This window comes from Pelmatolapia mariae, linkage group LG13, assembly GCF_036321145.2.
Source record: "Pelmatolapia mariae isolate MD_Pm_ZW linkage group LG13, Pm_UMD_F_2, whole genome shotgun sequence".
Lineage (NCBI taxonomy): Eukaryota > Metazoa > Chordata > Actinopteri > Cichliformes > Cichlidae > Pelmatolapia > Pelmatolapia mariae.
In genome coordinates this window covers 8993288-9007121 of record NC_086238.1, presented here as the reverse complement: position 1 = coordinate 9007121, position 13834 = coordinate 8993288, and the positions used below count along the sequence as shown (strand labels likewise).

Sequence of the window (13834 nt, the reverse complement as noted above, 5' to 3'; positions counted from 1 at the left end):
TTTTTGACTTTTGTTACACTAGAGTAGATTATATAAGGATGAAAAAATATGCTAATGTGCTAACCATGACAGCCTTCACATGACAGAGGGATGATGTGATCTGAGAAGTTACAGTAACTTGTTCTTTAAGATGACATAGAAATAGATTTGTTGTAGATTATAAAATCGGGTTAAAATGTACAAACACAAGTAGGACTTGTTATGGTTAGATTTTATTTGAAATATTGAACCGGATATCACAGCAAAACTGTCACGGTCCTGGGTCGGTTCGACCCAGCATTTTGTGTTTCTTATGTTTTGGTTTCGTTTTGCATTAGTTCTTCTCTGGGGATGCTGTTTTGATATTAATTACGTTCTGTTTCGTTAGCTGTCTGATGATGATGATGATGGTGATTATCATTGTTTGAGTTCTGTGTTATATATATTCTGCCTTAGTCTGTGTCTTTGCCTGTATATGATGTCACCCCGTCTGTTTATGAATCTGTTTAGTTCAGCGTCCTGTCTGGTTCCCCGTGTCTGAGTTTCCTGTTTTATTGTGAAGGTCGGTGTCTTATGTGAGTGTGCTCAGTTTACGTTTCCCCTGTCCCGTCTGCTCTGAGTTCTCCCAGCTGTGTTGCCCTCCTGTTTCTCATCCCCTGATTACCGGTGTGTGTATTTAAGCCCTGTGTGTTCTCCTGCCTGTTGCCGGTTCGTCTGTGTTACTCCGTGTCAGTCTGCGTTACTGTGTTCCTCGGTGTCCTGTTTCTCGTCTGCGTCTCTCTGCCTCTCACCCCGTTCGTATGTTCTCAGGTTTGTCATTTAGCTTTCCCAGTTTAGGTCTTTAGTTTTGTCTTCTCTCTTGCCTGTTTTGCCACCTCACCTCTGTGTAAATAAAACTTCACTAGCATTTCATCTCCTGCTTGCATCTTGGGTCCTCTTTCCTCCAACACCACACGGCTCGCCTCGGCAGCCGTGACAGTACGAACCGGCCACTATGGACCCAGCAGCATTCAACCCGCCCGAGGAGCTCCGGGAGGATATTATTTATTCTGTGGACCGTTTAATTAATTTATGGCTGGGGCATGAGGAGAAGGGATTCCGCCAAGCCATAACTAATAGATTGGAGCAACTGGTTTCCGGTCTCCCCTGGCTGTTCAGCTCACTCCACCCACTTGTTCAGAATTTCCTTCTGAACGAGCTGCACCTTCACCCCCCTACCGCTCGTTTGCTCAGCCCAACGGAGGATATGCAGTCCGGACTGCCGGATGCGGAGTTACCCGGCCCGTTGGAGCGTTCTCCGAGAAGGAAGCAACGTCCGCGTCGTAGGCGCCTCACCCCACAGCCGGATGGTGGGACTTCAGAACTGCCGGCTGTGGTGAGTGAAAAAGACACTCTTTCTGTTTCACCAGACTTTGGGACTGTTAATTCTGGGGCTGTGTTTATTCAGTTAGCCGCCCGGCCCGAGGCTCAGTTAGCCGCCCGGCCCGAGGCTCAGTTAGCCGCCCGGCCCGAGGCTCAGTTAGCCGCCCGGCCCGAGGCTCAGTCGCCACCTCCACCACATTCAGTCTCACAATCCATAGCTCAATTACAGCCACAGCCGGACTTATTACAAACCATGTTACAAGCCATAGCCCAGTCTGTAGCTCGGTTGGCAGAAGAATCATTAGCCCAATCATCAGTTCAGCCTCCTGTTCAGCAGCCACTAGCCCTGCTTCCTGTGTCACCTGCTCCTCCAGTACAACAAGCTAAATCCATTCTATCCGAAGGGAATCCTTTGTCATCCGTCCATTGTAAGCAGAGAGACAAACAAATAAATAACAGAATCATCCATCAACAGCTGGCCTGTTTAGAGACTGTTACTCGCCCCAGGGCCTCCCCAGAGGCTGAGTTTCTGCCCTCAGCCGACTCTGGACCCCTGAAGGCCAAGACGCCAGCTAAGACTTGCACCGTGCCAGCGCTGCCTGGGCAAAGCCAGTGCCCTGCGCAGTGTCGGTTACCGGCGTCACTGCCAGAGGCCCGTGTGCCTGCTGGTTCTGATCTGTTCCTGCCAGAGGCCCGTGTGCCTGCTGGTTCTGATCTGTTCCTGCCAGAGGCCCGTGTGCCTGCTGGTTCTGATCTGCTCCTGCCAGAGGCCCGTGTGCCTGCTGGTTCTGTTCCGTCCCTGCCAGAGGCCCGTGTGCCTGCTGGTCCTGTTCCGTCCCTGCCAGAGGCCCGTGTGCCTGCTGGTCCTGTTCCGTCCCTGCCAGAGGCCCGTGTGCCTGCTGGTCCTGTTCCGTCCCTGCCAGAGGCCCGTGTGCCTGCTGGTCCTGTTCCGTCCCTGCCAGAGGCCCGTGTGCCTGCTGGTCCTGTTCCGTCCCTGCCAGAGGCCCGTGTGCCTGCTGGTCCTGTTCCGTCCCTGCCAGAGGCCCGTGTGCCTGCTGGTCCTGTTCCGTCCCTGCCAGAGGCCCGTGTGCCTGCTGGTCCTGACCTGTTCCTGCCAGGGGCCCGTGCGCCCGCTGGTTCTGACCTGTCCCTGCCAGAGGCCCGTGCGCCTGCTGGTTCTGCTCTGTGTTATCCAGAGGCCCACGTGCCTGCTGGTTCAGCCCTGTGTTATCCAGAGGCCCACGTGCCTGCTGGTTCAGCCCTGCGTGTGTTAGGGGCCCCTGTGCCCACTGGTTTATGGACTGTTTTTGCTGGGGGGCCCGAGGAGCCCGTCCAGCCACCTGCCTCGTCTGCTGGGGGGCCCGAGGAGCCCGTCCAGCCACCTGCCTCGTCTGCTGGGGGGCCCGAGGAGCCCGTCCAGCCACCTGCCTCGTCTGCTGGGGGGCCCGAGGAGCCCGTCCAGCCACCTGCCTCGTCTGCTGGGGGGCCCGAGGAGCCCGTCCAGCCACCTGCCTCGTCTGCTGGGGGACCCGAGGGGCCCGTCCAGCCACTAGCTGCTCCACCAGCAGCCTCATCCACGCCTACTGCAGCGCCTCTGTCGCCTGCTTCCACGCCGCCGCCAGCTGCAGCCTCAGGGTCGTCATCCTCGCCAGCTGCAGCCTCAGGGTCGTCATCCTCGCCAGCTGCAGCCTCAGGGTCGTCATCCTCGCCAGCTGCAGCCTCAGGGTCGTCATCCTCGCCAGCTGCAGCCTCAGGGTCGTCATCCTCGCCAGCTGCAGCCTCAGGGTCGTCATCCTCGCCGCCGGCTGCAGCCTCAGGGTCGTCATCCTCGCCGCCGGCTGCAGCCTCAGGGTCGTCATCCTCGCCGCCGGCTGCAGCCTCAGGGTCGTCATCCTCGCCGCCGGCTGCAGCCTCAGGGTCGTCATCCTCGCCGCCGGCTGCAGCCTCAGGGTCGTCATCCTCGCCGCCGGCTGCAGCCTCAGGGTCGTCATCCTCGCCGCCGGCTGCAGCCTCAGGGTCGTCATCCTCGCCAGCTGCAGCCTCAGGGTCGTCATCCTCGCCAGCTGCAGCCTCAGGGTCGTCATCCTCGCCGCCGGCTGCAGCCTCAGGGTCGTCATCCTCGCCGCCGGCTGCAGCCTCAGGGTCGTCATCCGCGCCGCCGGCTGCAGCAGCCTCCTCATCTGCTTCCGCGCCGCCGGCTGCAGCAGCCTCCTCATCTGCTTCCGCGCCGCCGGCTGCAGCAGCCTCCTCATCTGCTTCCGCGCCGCCGGCTGCAGCAGCCTCCTCATCTGCTTCCGCGCCGCCGGCTGCAGCAGCCTCCTCATCTGCTTCCGCGCCGCCGGCTGCAGCAGCCTCCTCATCTGCTTCCGCGCCGCCGGCTGCAGCAGCCTCTGCGTCATCTGGCCCAGCTTCAGCTTCACCCACGCCGCCGCCTGGTCCAGCCTCCTCATCGGCTTCATCGTCAGCTGGTCCAGCTCCGGCTTCATCATCAGCTGCCTCGCCTGGTCCAGCCTCCGCCTCAGCACCGCCTGCAGCATCCACATCACCGCCTTCAACAGCCCCGCTGTCGTCAGGTTCCGCCTCTGTGTCTTCATCAACGCCTGCAGCAGCCCCCTCATCATCCACGCCAGCCGCAGCCTCCGAGTCTTCGTCCACGACGGCTGCAGCCTCTGCTTCTGCTTCATCGGCCTCGTCTGGCCCAGCTTCATCTCCGCCCTCGTCTGGCCAAGCCCCCGTCTCAGCTTCACCCACGCCGTCGTCTGGTCCAGCCTCCGTCTCAGCTTCACCTGGTCCAGCTCCCGCATCAGCTGCCTCATCCTCGTCAGATCCCCAACGGCCGCCTCCACATCGTCGGTCATCTGTCAGGCCGCTTGTTGGGCCTCTTCTCCGCTGGGGACATCCTCCTAAACGCCGCCACTGCCTTCCGCGTGGCCGGCCTCCGGACTGGAATTGCCGCCGCCGTTGCCATCCGCACGGTCGGCCCCCTGAACTGCTTTCTCGCCGCCGCCGTTGCCGCCCACACGGTCGGCCCCCTGATCTGCTTTCTCGCCGCCGCCGTTGCCGTCCGCACGGTCGGCCTCCTGAACTGCTTTCTCGCCGCCGCCGTTGCCGTCCGCACGGTCGGCCTCCTGAACTGCTTTCTCGCCGCCGCCGTTGCCGTCCGCACGGTCGGCCCCCTGAACTGTCTCCTCGCCACTGCCTACTGCGTGGCTCGCCTTCGGACCTGCCCCGCTACCGCTGCTTTTCGCATGGTCGGCCTCCGGAACTGAACTGTTTTGGCCTCCGGTGCTGTCGGCCTCCGGGTCGGCCCCCTGAACTTGGCCGTCTGGGCCTTTTTGGACTCTGTCCCTCCGTCCTGGGCCCCCACCGCCCGCCCTGGTCGGGTCGTTTTCTGTTCTTTGGTTTTTTGGGGGGGGGTTTGGGCGGTTTGTGTTTCTGTTGGGCTGTCTGGAGCCAGCCCTTGAGGGGGGGGTCCTGTCACGGTCCTGGGTCGGTTCGACCCAGCATTTTGTGTTTCTTATGTTTTGGTTTCGTTTTGCATTAGTTCTTCTCTGGGGATGCTGTTTTGATATTAATTACGTTCTGTTTCGTTAGCTGTCTGATGATGATGATGATGGTGATTATCATTGTTTGAGTTCTGTGTTATATATATTCTGCCTTAGTCTGTGTCTTTGCCTGTATATGATGTCACCCCGTCTGTTTATGAATCTGTTTAGTTCAGCGTCCTGTCTGGTTCCCCGTGTCTGAGTTTCCTGTTTTATTGTGAAGGTCGGTGTCTTATGTGAGTGTGCTCAGTTTACGTTTCCCCTGTCCCGTCTGCTCTGAGTTCTCCCAGCTGTGTTGCCCTCCTGTTTCTCATCCCCTGATTACCGGTGTGTGTATTTAAGCCCTGTGTGTTCTCCTGCCTGTTGCCGGTTCGTCTGTGTTACTCCGTGTCAGTCTGCGTTACTGTGTTCCTCGGTGTCCTGTTTCTCGTCTGCGTCTCTCTGCCTCTCACCCCGTTCGTATGTTCTCAGGTTTGTCATTTAGCTTTCCCAGTTTAGGTCTTTAGTTTTGTCTTCTCTCTTGCCTGTTTTGCCACCTCACCTCTGTGTAAATAAAACTTCACTAGCATTTCATCTCCTGCTTGCATCTTGGGTCCTCTTTCCTCCAACACCACACGGCTCGCCTCGGCAGCCGTGACAAAAACATGTAATAGACACATCAGCCCACATTGTCCATTTAATGTTTGCCTCTCAAAAGCGTGAAATGGACACGCATGGAGTAGTTGCATTACCAGCAGGGGCAGAGAATATATTTAAAGCCAAGATGTTGGTAGTGAGGAAAAAAAACGTATGAAGGTATAAATCCAGGGTCCTAAATCACCAGAAATGATTAAGCAAGGCAATTAATATGTATTTACATGTGACAGGTCTAAATGACTATCGGCCAGTAACCCTCACGCCGATTGTCATGAAATGCTTTGAGAGGCTGATTATGGCCCACATCAAAGCCACCATCAGTATCACTTCAGACCCACACCAGTACGCCTACACACCAGTAGCTCTTCTCTTTGTAACTGGGTTCTGGACTTCCTGACCAACAAACCGCAGTCTGTGAGGATCCACAATGTCTCCTGGGCTGTGTGCTAAGTCCCCTCCTGTTTACACTGCTTACATATGACCGCTCACCTAACCATCCAGGCTGTCATATTGTAAAGTTTGTGGACGACACAGCTGTGGTTGGATGCATCACAAACAATGATGAGACCGGCTACAGGACAGAGGTGGAACATTTGGAAGACTAGTGCATGAAAAACATCTCTGTTTAAATCTCTGTTTAAACGAGAAGAAGATGAAGGCGATGATTGTGGACTTCAGGAGGGGAAGACACACACACACACACACACCCCTATACGTTGGAGGATCTGCAGTCGAGGTTGTACCCAGCTACAAGTACCTGGGTATGTACCTAGATAATAACCTCACCAGGAAAAACAATACTTCCAGTCTGATCAGGAAGGCTCACAAGAGGCTTTACTTCCTGAGGCGGCTGAGGCGGGCGGGACTTGAAAGCTCAGTTCTGATCTCCTTTTATAGATGTGCGGTGGAGAGTGTTCTATGCTCTGGCACAGAAACTGCACTGTGGCAGAGAGGAAAGCCCTACAGAGGGTGGTGAAGGCTGCACAGAGTTGTCAGAGGTAGCTTCTCAACCTTCACAGACATATACACCTCCAGATGCAGGAAGAGGGCCACCTGTATCATGAAGGACCCCACTCACCCAGCACACTCACTCTTGTCCCACTCCCCTCAGGCAGGAGGCTGAGGAGCTTTAAATGCAAAACTACCAGACTGAGAAACAGCTTCATTTCAGAAGCTGTGAGACTTCTTAATGCATAATGGACAAGAACTGTTATTATAGAACCTTAATCACTACTGACACTTACTGACACTGTCACTTTATCAATGCTGGTCATCATTCCCTTTTGCTGCTAAAGTGTTTATACATACATTTCTATACCTATACTCCATACTGGTACTCAGGTTGTTGCACTTTATTTATTTGTATTACTTTATTACTTGTTATTCTGTTTTTTCTGTTTTATATTGTTATTGTTATTTTATTGTTATTTATTGTTTTCTGTTATTATTTTTTTTATCTGTTTTTCTTTTTAAAAATTCTGTTTCTTTTCGCTCCGGAACCGTGTGTATGTAGTTTCGTTCCACCTCACGTAAACATGTGATGCGAATGACAATAGAGTTTCCTTGAATCCTTGAATCCTTGAACAAATATGGTTATGAAATAATTTGAGCGTTTAAAGTGGATCATAAAGGCGAAGTATCATCAAAATATACAGCAGACTTACAGTAAAACAGCCACTGTAGGCTTAAAAAAACACAACTCAGAAATATTTCATACATAAGATAGATGGATAATAACACGTATCTATAAAATTTTTGTCAGATTTATTATTATTTTTAATCAGTCACATTTGTTTTGAGTGATTGTTGACTGAATATTTTAAAATGTAGGTATTGACTTTTCAGATTTTTGTAATTCTTTTATGATAATTCTGCTTAATAAAAAGAACAAGTATTCTGACTCACACTAAAATGGATTAATACTCAGGTTTTTCCCTTTACTGTTTCACAAAGTGTTAAAAAGGGAATGTCCACAACTTAGACTTCTTTAATGGAGGATATTTTATTAAAGCAATTTAGCCAGAGAAAAACAAGAGCAGAATACAATAATAATCACCTATTGTGACATCAAATTTACCTTACTGACAACAACCGATCTCCAGCTACACCTTATCATCCTTTCTCCATTTTACTTCACACATACATCATTTAAACTACTTACTACTAACTACTTAATTACATTTTGTTTTCTTCTATGTCATTCTTAACAGAAGATTCTGTTCCATATGAACAATCAGTGACAGATGAATACTGTATACTTCACATTAGCTCATTCTCACATGAACATCCATTTTCACATAATCTCTTGTTAATTCAAATACAGAGGAATATCATCATTTAAATGATATCGTCTTATTCGTTATATGTGAAAAACATATAAATGATGATATTCTGATCAGTATGATGCAATTAAGCAGAATTAACTATCAGCAAAATCACATATGAATAATGTTTCTTTGGTCAACAAGTACATCGTACTTAATACCATTTTTCTTATTCAGAATCATGTATAATATTGGATTGCTGACACATTTCTCTGCTACGGTCGAAGCTGGATCATGTCTATGCACACAAAATCTAGACATTAACATAATTTTCATTAGTCAAACCACATTTCTCATTCACCATATCAATTAAACATAACTTAATTATATTTATGATTAAGAAAAAAGATGATATAGTATTACCAAATGCACATACTCGAAAACTCACAAAAGGCTGGATGTTAAGGCCTTTTACCCTCTCACAGGGGGACATCAATCTCTCTCCGTCCCACCTCTTTTGACAATGTTTGTGTTTATGATGTTCATTTATTACTCCAAAGCCACTGAACATGCCAGTAATCTTTAAAATGACAGCAAGCTGTAACGAAGAACTGCAACAAGCTTTTATGCAGCCATGCAGGAAATTCATTAAACAGTAGTTAAAGAGACGAACATACAAGTTAATACACAACAAGATAATAACAGCAGTCAAATATGTAAACTGACAAAGACTCCAGTAATATTTATACAGATAAAAAAGCAAAATATATGCATATATATAATCTTATAGTGTTTCACTGTGTTATATAAAACATCTGTGTCTTTTCATTTACTCTGTTGGAGAACAGAAAGAAATATGACAAATAAGAAAGGTAACCAAATTAAAAGGGAAATGTGACATTAGTAAAATGATTTGAAATGACGGAAACACAAGAAGTAAGAAGCAGAGTATATTTGGTTTGAGGTCTTTTAATATTTACCCTTTGTTTCTTTAAGGTAAAACACAGAACTGTACATGCTCTCAGCATCACTTTCAGCAAATGATGCCTGGAAAAAGGGAACAAAAAAGAAGTTTGAAATCTTTGCAGTTGTGACTGATTTAATAAAAATGAAAATATATATGGTTGGAATGTGTTAGAGATACCTCTGATGGGTGTTTTTGCATGTACACAACAATGGAATATGTTACTTCTTCTTCCACCTGTGTAGAATAAGCAACATGTAATTTACAGAATGGCTGAACAATGTCACTGTGGTGTTATTCCCTCTTCTTACTCATATAGACCCTTGATCAGGACCCCTTTGTGTAGGATTCACAATCACTGAGAGCCCTTTAGCATCATTTTCAAAATGTAGGGTGTCAGTTGACAAGATACAAGTATCTGAATGAAGAAGAAAGAGTCTGAATCATCAGAAGTGTTGAGAAAGGTGGGAGTGAAAGAGATTCATTACAACTGAGAGGGTAAAAGGTCTTAACATCCAGCTTGTTATGCTTACAGTGATGCAAAGTGCTATGACAGAGTTTATCTGTATATGCTTTTGCTAACATCAAAAGCATATACAGATATATGCTTTAATTCTTAATCAAAGATATAATTAAAATAGAATTTTAATTAATATGATATGATAATATGATGATAATATGATGTGCAGTGTACGGGAAACAGTAAAGGTAAAAACCTGAGTATTAATTAACATTAGTATAAATAACTCTTAGAGGTTACTCCAGCCTTTTTAAAGTAACAGACCCTTGGGGCTTGCAAGACTACTCAGGGCTGCCTGTTTTTCATTGGAGAAGGGAGGGTAGACATCCGCAGGCTAGAGGATCCGTTGGTTCCATCCTAGCACGGCACTGCCTACTGGCAAATAACCATAGGATAGGAGACTGGACTTTCTAAACAGAGAGCCAATCAGTTTTGGATGAAATGATTGTGAGACCTTGCCCCCATCCTATTATCAGACCCATTGAGCTCACTTGACACATTATGTGAGTGGGGTTTAAGATGCCAGGGAAGGGATTTCAAAACTGCATTGTAGATGGCAGACAGTTGGTGTGGTAAGCCACGCCCTCTGATCAAAAATGATCATTCATAGTGGACACAGATGGCCTTTTTCACTCTGCTTTCAAACCATCTGTCTTCTTTGTCCAACATAAGAACATTGGCATCCTTGAAAGATACTGAGACTTTAAACTTATAAAGGCAGCTTATGTATCAAAGAGCAGTGAGTAATGATTTATAGGATGAATCATCATGAATTTGCAAATTCTGATTTTAAATACCTCTAAATCACTGTGATTTTTAATTTCCACAATAATTAGTTAACACAACAAAACACACCTTTCAGCTTTTTTTGAGACCTGGAATGTCAATGTGCCTGTTTCTAAACAACTTCTGTTGTTTGAATATGCTATAGGATATAAATAAAATGATAGTCAAAACAAAAGGTTCAGAATTTTTTTTTTTATAGTGAATGTTTGAGTTATATATTTTTTATTTCCTAAAAGATAATCTATTTAACAGAATTCACAGGGCTACATGCTAAACTTAGAAGACCTTTAATACACTATCTAGTTCAGCTAACAAGCTAAATGTTAGTGAAACACCATGACCAGGATGACTGAGACCTTACACAGACAAGAGGGCAAATACTCTTTCAAAGGCACTGTATATGAAAAATACTATTACTACTCTAATTAAATGGTTAAATGTTAAATGAACCATTGTTTAAAGGGTAAACCCTTTTAGTACCAATTAATATTCTGAACACATAAATAGGACATCCAACAATCTTTCAAGGAGCACTGTGTTACTCTGAACTAATTAGTTCAAATCCAGTTCAAAAAAGAAAAAAATAATAGTGTCAATATGATATTTTTTCATGTTTGTATGTTTGTTTTTTATGGTATGGTATGTTTTCCATGTTCAGCCACATATTTGAAGACAGTACTCCTACATTATAATATTTTACCCTGTGTTTCACCTTCACCGTTCATTTAGTATCATGTAGGATGTCCAGAGGGTAATAATTCAGCATAACTTACCATTGCTGTGGCCAATGATTCTGCTTTGCTCTGCTCTAGTAAAACAAAACAGCTGTTACTGACTCTGTAATACACAATAATTCAAACGTGAATTTAAATCACAGTTCCATAAGACTTACTTAATAAAAGTAATAAAAGTAATGAATGGAAAATTTCTTGGAAATTCAGTCTACACGTCTATTCTCTAACATGACAAATAAGAGAATATTCAGTCTGAAAAAAACTAAACTTAAAAATGGAGACTCACCACTGGTAACTAACAGTTGAAAATCCACTCCATCATCCACCCATCCATCAGTCTCCACCATACACCAGTAATCAATGTTTTCATTGGTCAGCTGGTTTATAGTCACAGTAAAAATTTTCTTTCTTAGTTAACTTTAAAGTTTTAAGTTAACTTTTGTGTTCTCCTAAGATATGCTTGTGTGTACTTGTAATCTACTGGGTGAGATATTCTACATTGCTACATTTTGTTTACGTGGATAATGTAACTATGTGGACAAATGCCAGAAATCTTTTATTCTGAGGTTTTGGAATGTGTCCAGACTTATTTGTAATTTTTAAGTGATCTGATGCAATTGCTCTCCATGCTTTCTGAAGGCCTTGACACATTGTCTGTGTTTTTTACTCATTTTCAGTCCAGTCCTTATACCTTACCACTTCAGAGGAATCTATTGTAGTACATCTGTTGCTACATGATTCCCAACAGATACACCATGAACACAGTGGTTTCTCATTCAATACACGTGTTTTCTGTATTACACACAATTATACAGAGAGTTTTTGCACTGTTCACTGCTTAGTAAAGGTAAGTCAGAGGGGAGGGTTAATAATATCAGTGAATCTATAGATCATCCACAACATTCACATTAGTCAACATCAATGGCGATCCATCTTTGATTTCCATAATTGTTTTTCACTTTTATGTGACTCAAAAAATATTACTAGAAACTTGATTTCTGTCCTCAGTGCAACACTTCACTCAACTAAACTGGTAGAATCTGGAAATCCAAAGAAATAATAAAAATATTTGAAGCATTACACAGACAAATATCTACCCATTAATTATTGATCAAGCCCCGTTTCTCCCACATCAAAAATCCAACCACATGTCAAACAGACCACAAGATGGCGCCTTAATACAACATTCCTTCACACCCAGAATTCAGTAGTTTCAATAATATAGAGAGGGCATTTATTCTGGAGATGAAAGATTCTTCAGAATACTGTTTTTGTCACTGCAGGGCTACTTTTATTTTCAGGTATCCTGTGTAGTATCTTCAAATGTCTACTAGATTTCATTAGTGAACAGGCAAAGCACTAAGATGGCCCCATTTATCAGTGTTGTCATTTTTTGGTATTTTGATTCTTCCCACAGTGGTGCGCCTGATACCACGTTAAAGATTTAGAGTTAAATGTGTTCCTACTCTTTACACTGACACACTGACACCGCTGCCAGTCAAGCCCTGCTGCTCACGTGTTAAAAAAATGTGTAAAAATGTGAAATGTTTCTCACAGTGTGAAAACAGATATCTTAAAGTATAGTCTGTACATTACCACATTAACATGTAAATGTGGTAAAATAAGAAATTATTTAAACTCTTTAATCTTGAGATTAAAAAGAAGAAAAGCTGCACTTCTTTAGTTTTCTTTTTTTCACTTTTTTTTTTAAAATATGTTTTGCCTCTTATCCAAGAGGCTTCTTCAGTTCTAAAGCAACTGGTGAGGAGTCACAGGTTATATAAATCTAGTAGGGACTGTTCCCTTTGGAGGTGATCCTGAGGGCCGTTAATCAATCATGTCAATCATGTAGGTTGTCACATGAGACAAGGTGTGAAAAAAAGCCTGAGTCATTAGTAATAAATAAGAACAAGAAGACAGATGTTTTGAAACACTGGTAAAGGAGTCCAATAAAAAAATCCCTTTGTAATTTACAAATCTCATGTTATCGTATATTGGTATTCAAAATATGGAAAAAGCCTCTGTTAAAATCATTAAAAACATAGTTGTATAGAGTTTCAGGGGCAGATGATATGGTTCAACACTGCACGAAAAATATTCATGCACACAGATCTCATATATCACATTCACATTTAGTGTACTTACTGCTTGTGAGAGTATCATTAATAGTTACGTGCTTTCCATCGGAATTCAGATGCTACACATTAGCTAGCACCACTTTATTTTTGCAGGGTTTCCACTGTAATTTCCTGCCTTTCCTTTTTGTGGATTGAATTACTTAAAACATGACAGCAATAACTTTTTTGACCCATGTTGTACGCATATATTCAGATACTGAAATAAACGGCATGGACAAAGTATTGGGCCAACAATTACACCTACAGGAGCTGCTCAGACATGCCATGAAGCTCGGGGGCTCAGTTTTCTGTGCTGATGTTGATGCCAGAGGAGTTTTTGAGCTCTGTTGGTAACTTTTATGTAGTATATGCATCGCCACTCAATAACCCTGCTCTGTAAAATTACATAGTCTGAAACTTCATGGCTGAGACACTGTGGTTCCTAAATGCTTCAATACAACAATGTGTGGAATATGTAGGAAATTTAACAAAGTGACATGGAGCAACCGTGGCATCTTGCCACTACAGTACCAATTTAGTGAGCTCTTTTAAATGACCCACTCTTTCAAAAAGATAAATAACGCAGACTGCATGGTTAGGTTCATGATTTTATCCACCTGTTGCAATGAACTGTAAACATTTAAAGTGAAAAATTTATAGGTGTGGCCCAATACTTGCCTATATATCAGCCCACTCTCATCTTAAAATCCCCTCTGTTGCTCATAGAGCTTTTTGATTGAAAGGCACTATTTCTCTAAACTATAGTTTAGAGAAAAATACATTTATATAATATAAAAAAAAATAATACAACAAATTATAGCACAAAACAAAAATGTTTAATATAGATTGAAAGGTCAAGATTAAACATTATTGTTGATGCTTACAATACAAGAACCAAGAATCATATTAATGATCCTGAAAAAGAGC

General features: G+C 44.8%; 1 protein-coding gene across 1 annotated transcript; it reads right to left on the bottom strand.

Annotated features, from left to right (window-relative positions):
- Positions 1-1185: 1185 nt before the first annotated feature.
- LOC135933747 (uncharacterized PE-PGRS family protein PE_PGRS54-like) lies at positions 1186-5366 on the bottom strand. The gene is made up of 6 exons (XM_065471896.1): positions 5291-5366; positions 4262-4732; positions 3081-4199; positions 2808-2993; positions 2447-2602; positions 1186-1349 (listed from the first exon to the last, which is right to left on the bottom strand). The coding sequence occupies exons 1-6, from the start codon at positions 5364-5366 to the stop codon at positions 1186-1188; spliced, it is 2172 nt and encodes a 723-aa protein (XP_065327968.1).
- Positions 5367-13834: the final 8468 nt, after the last annotated feature.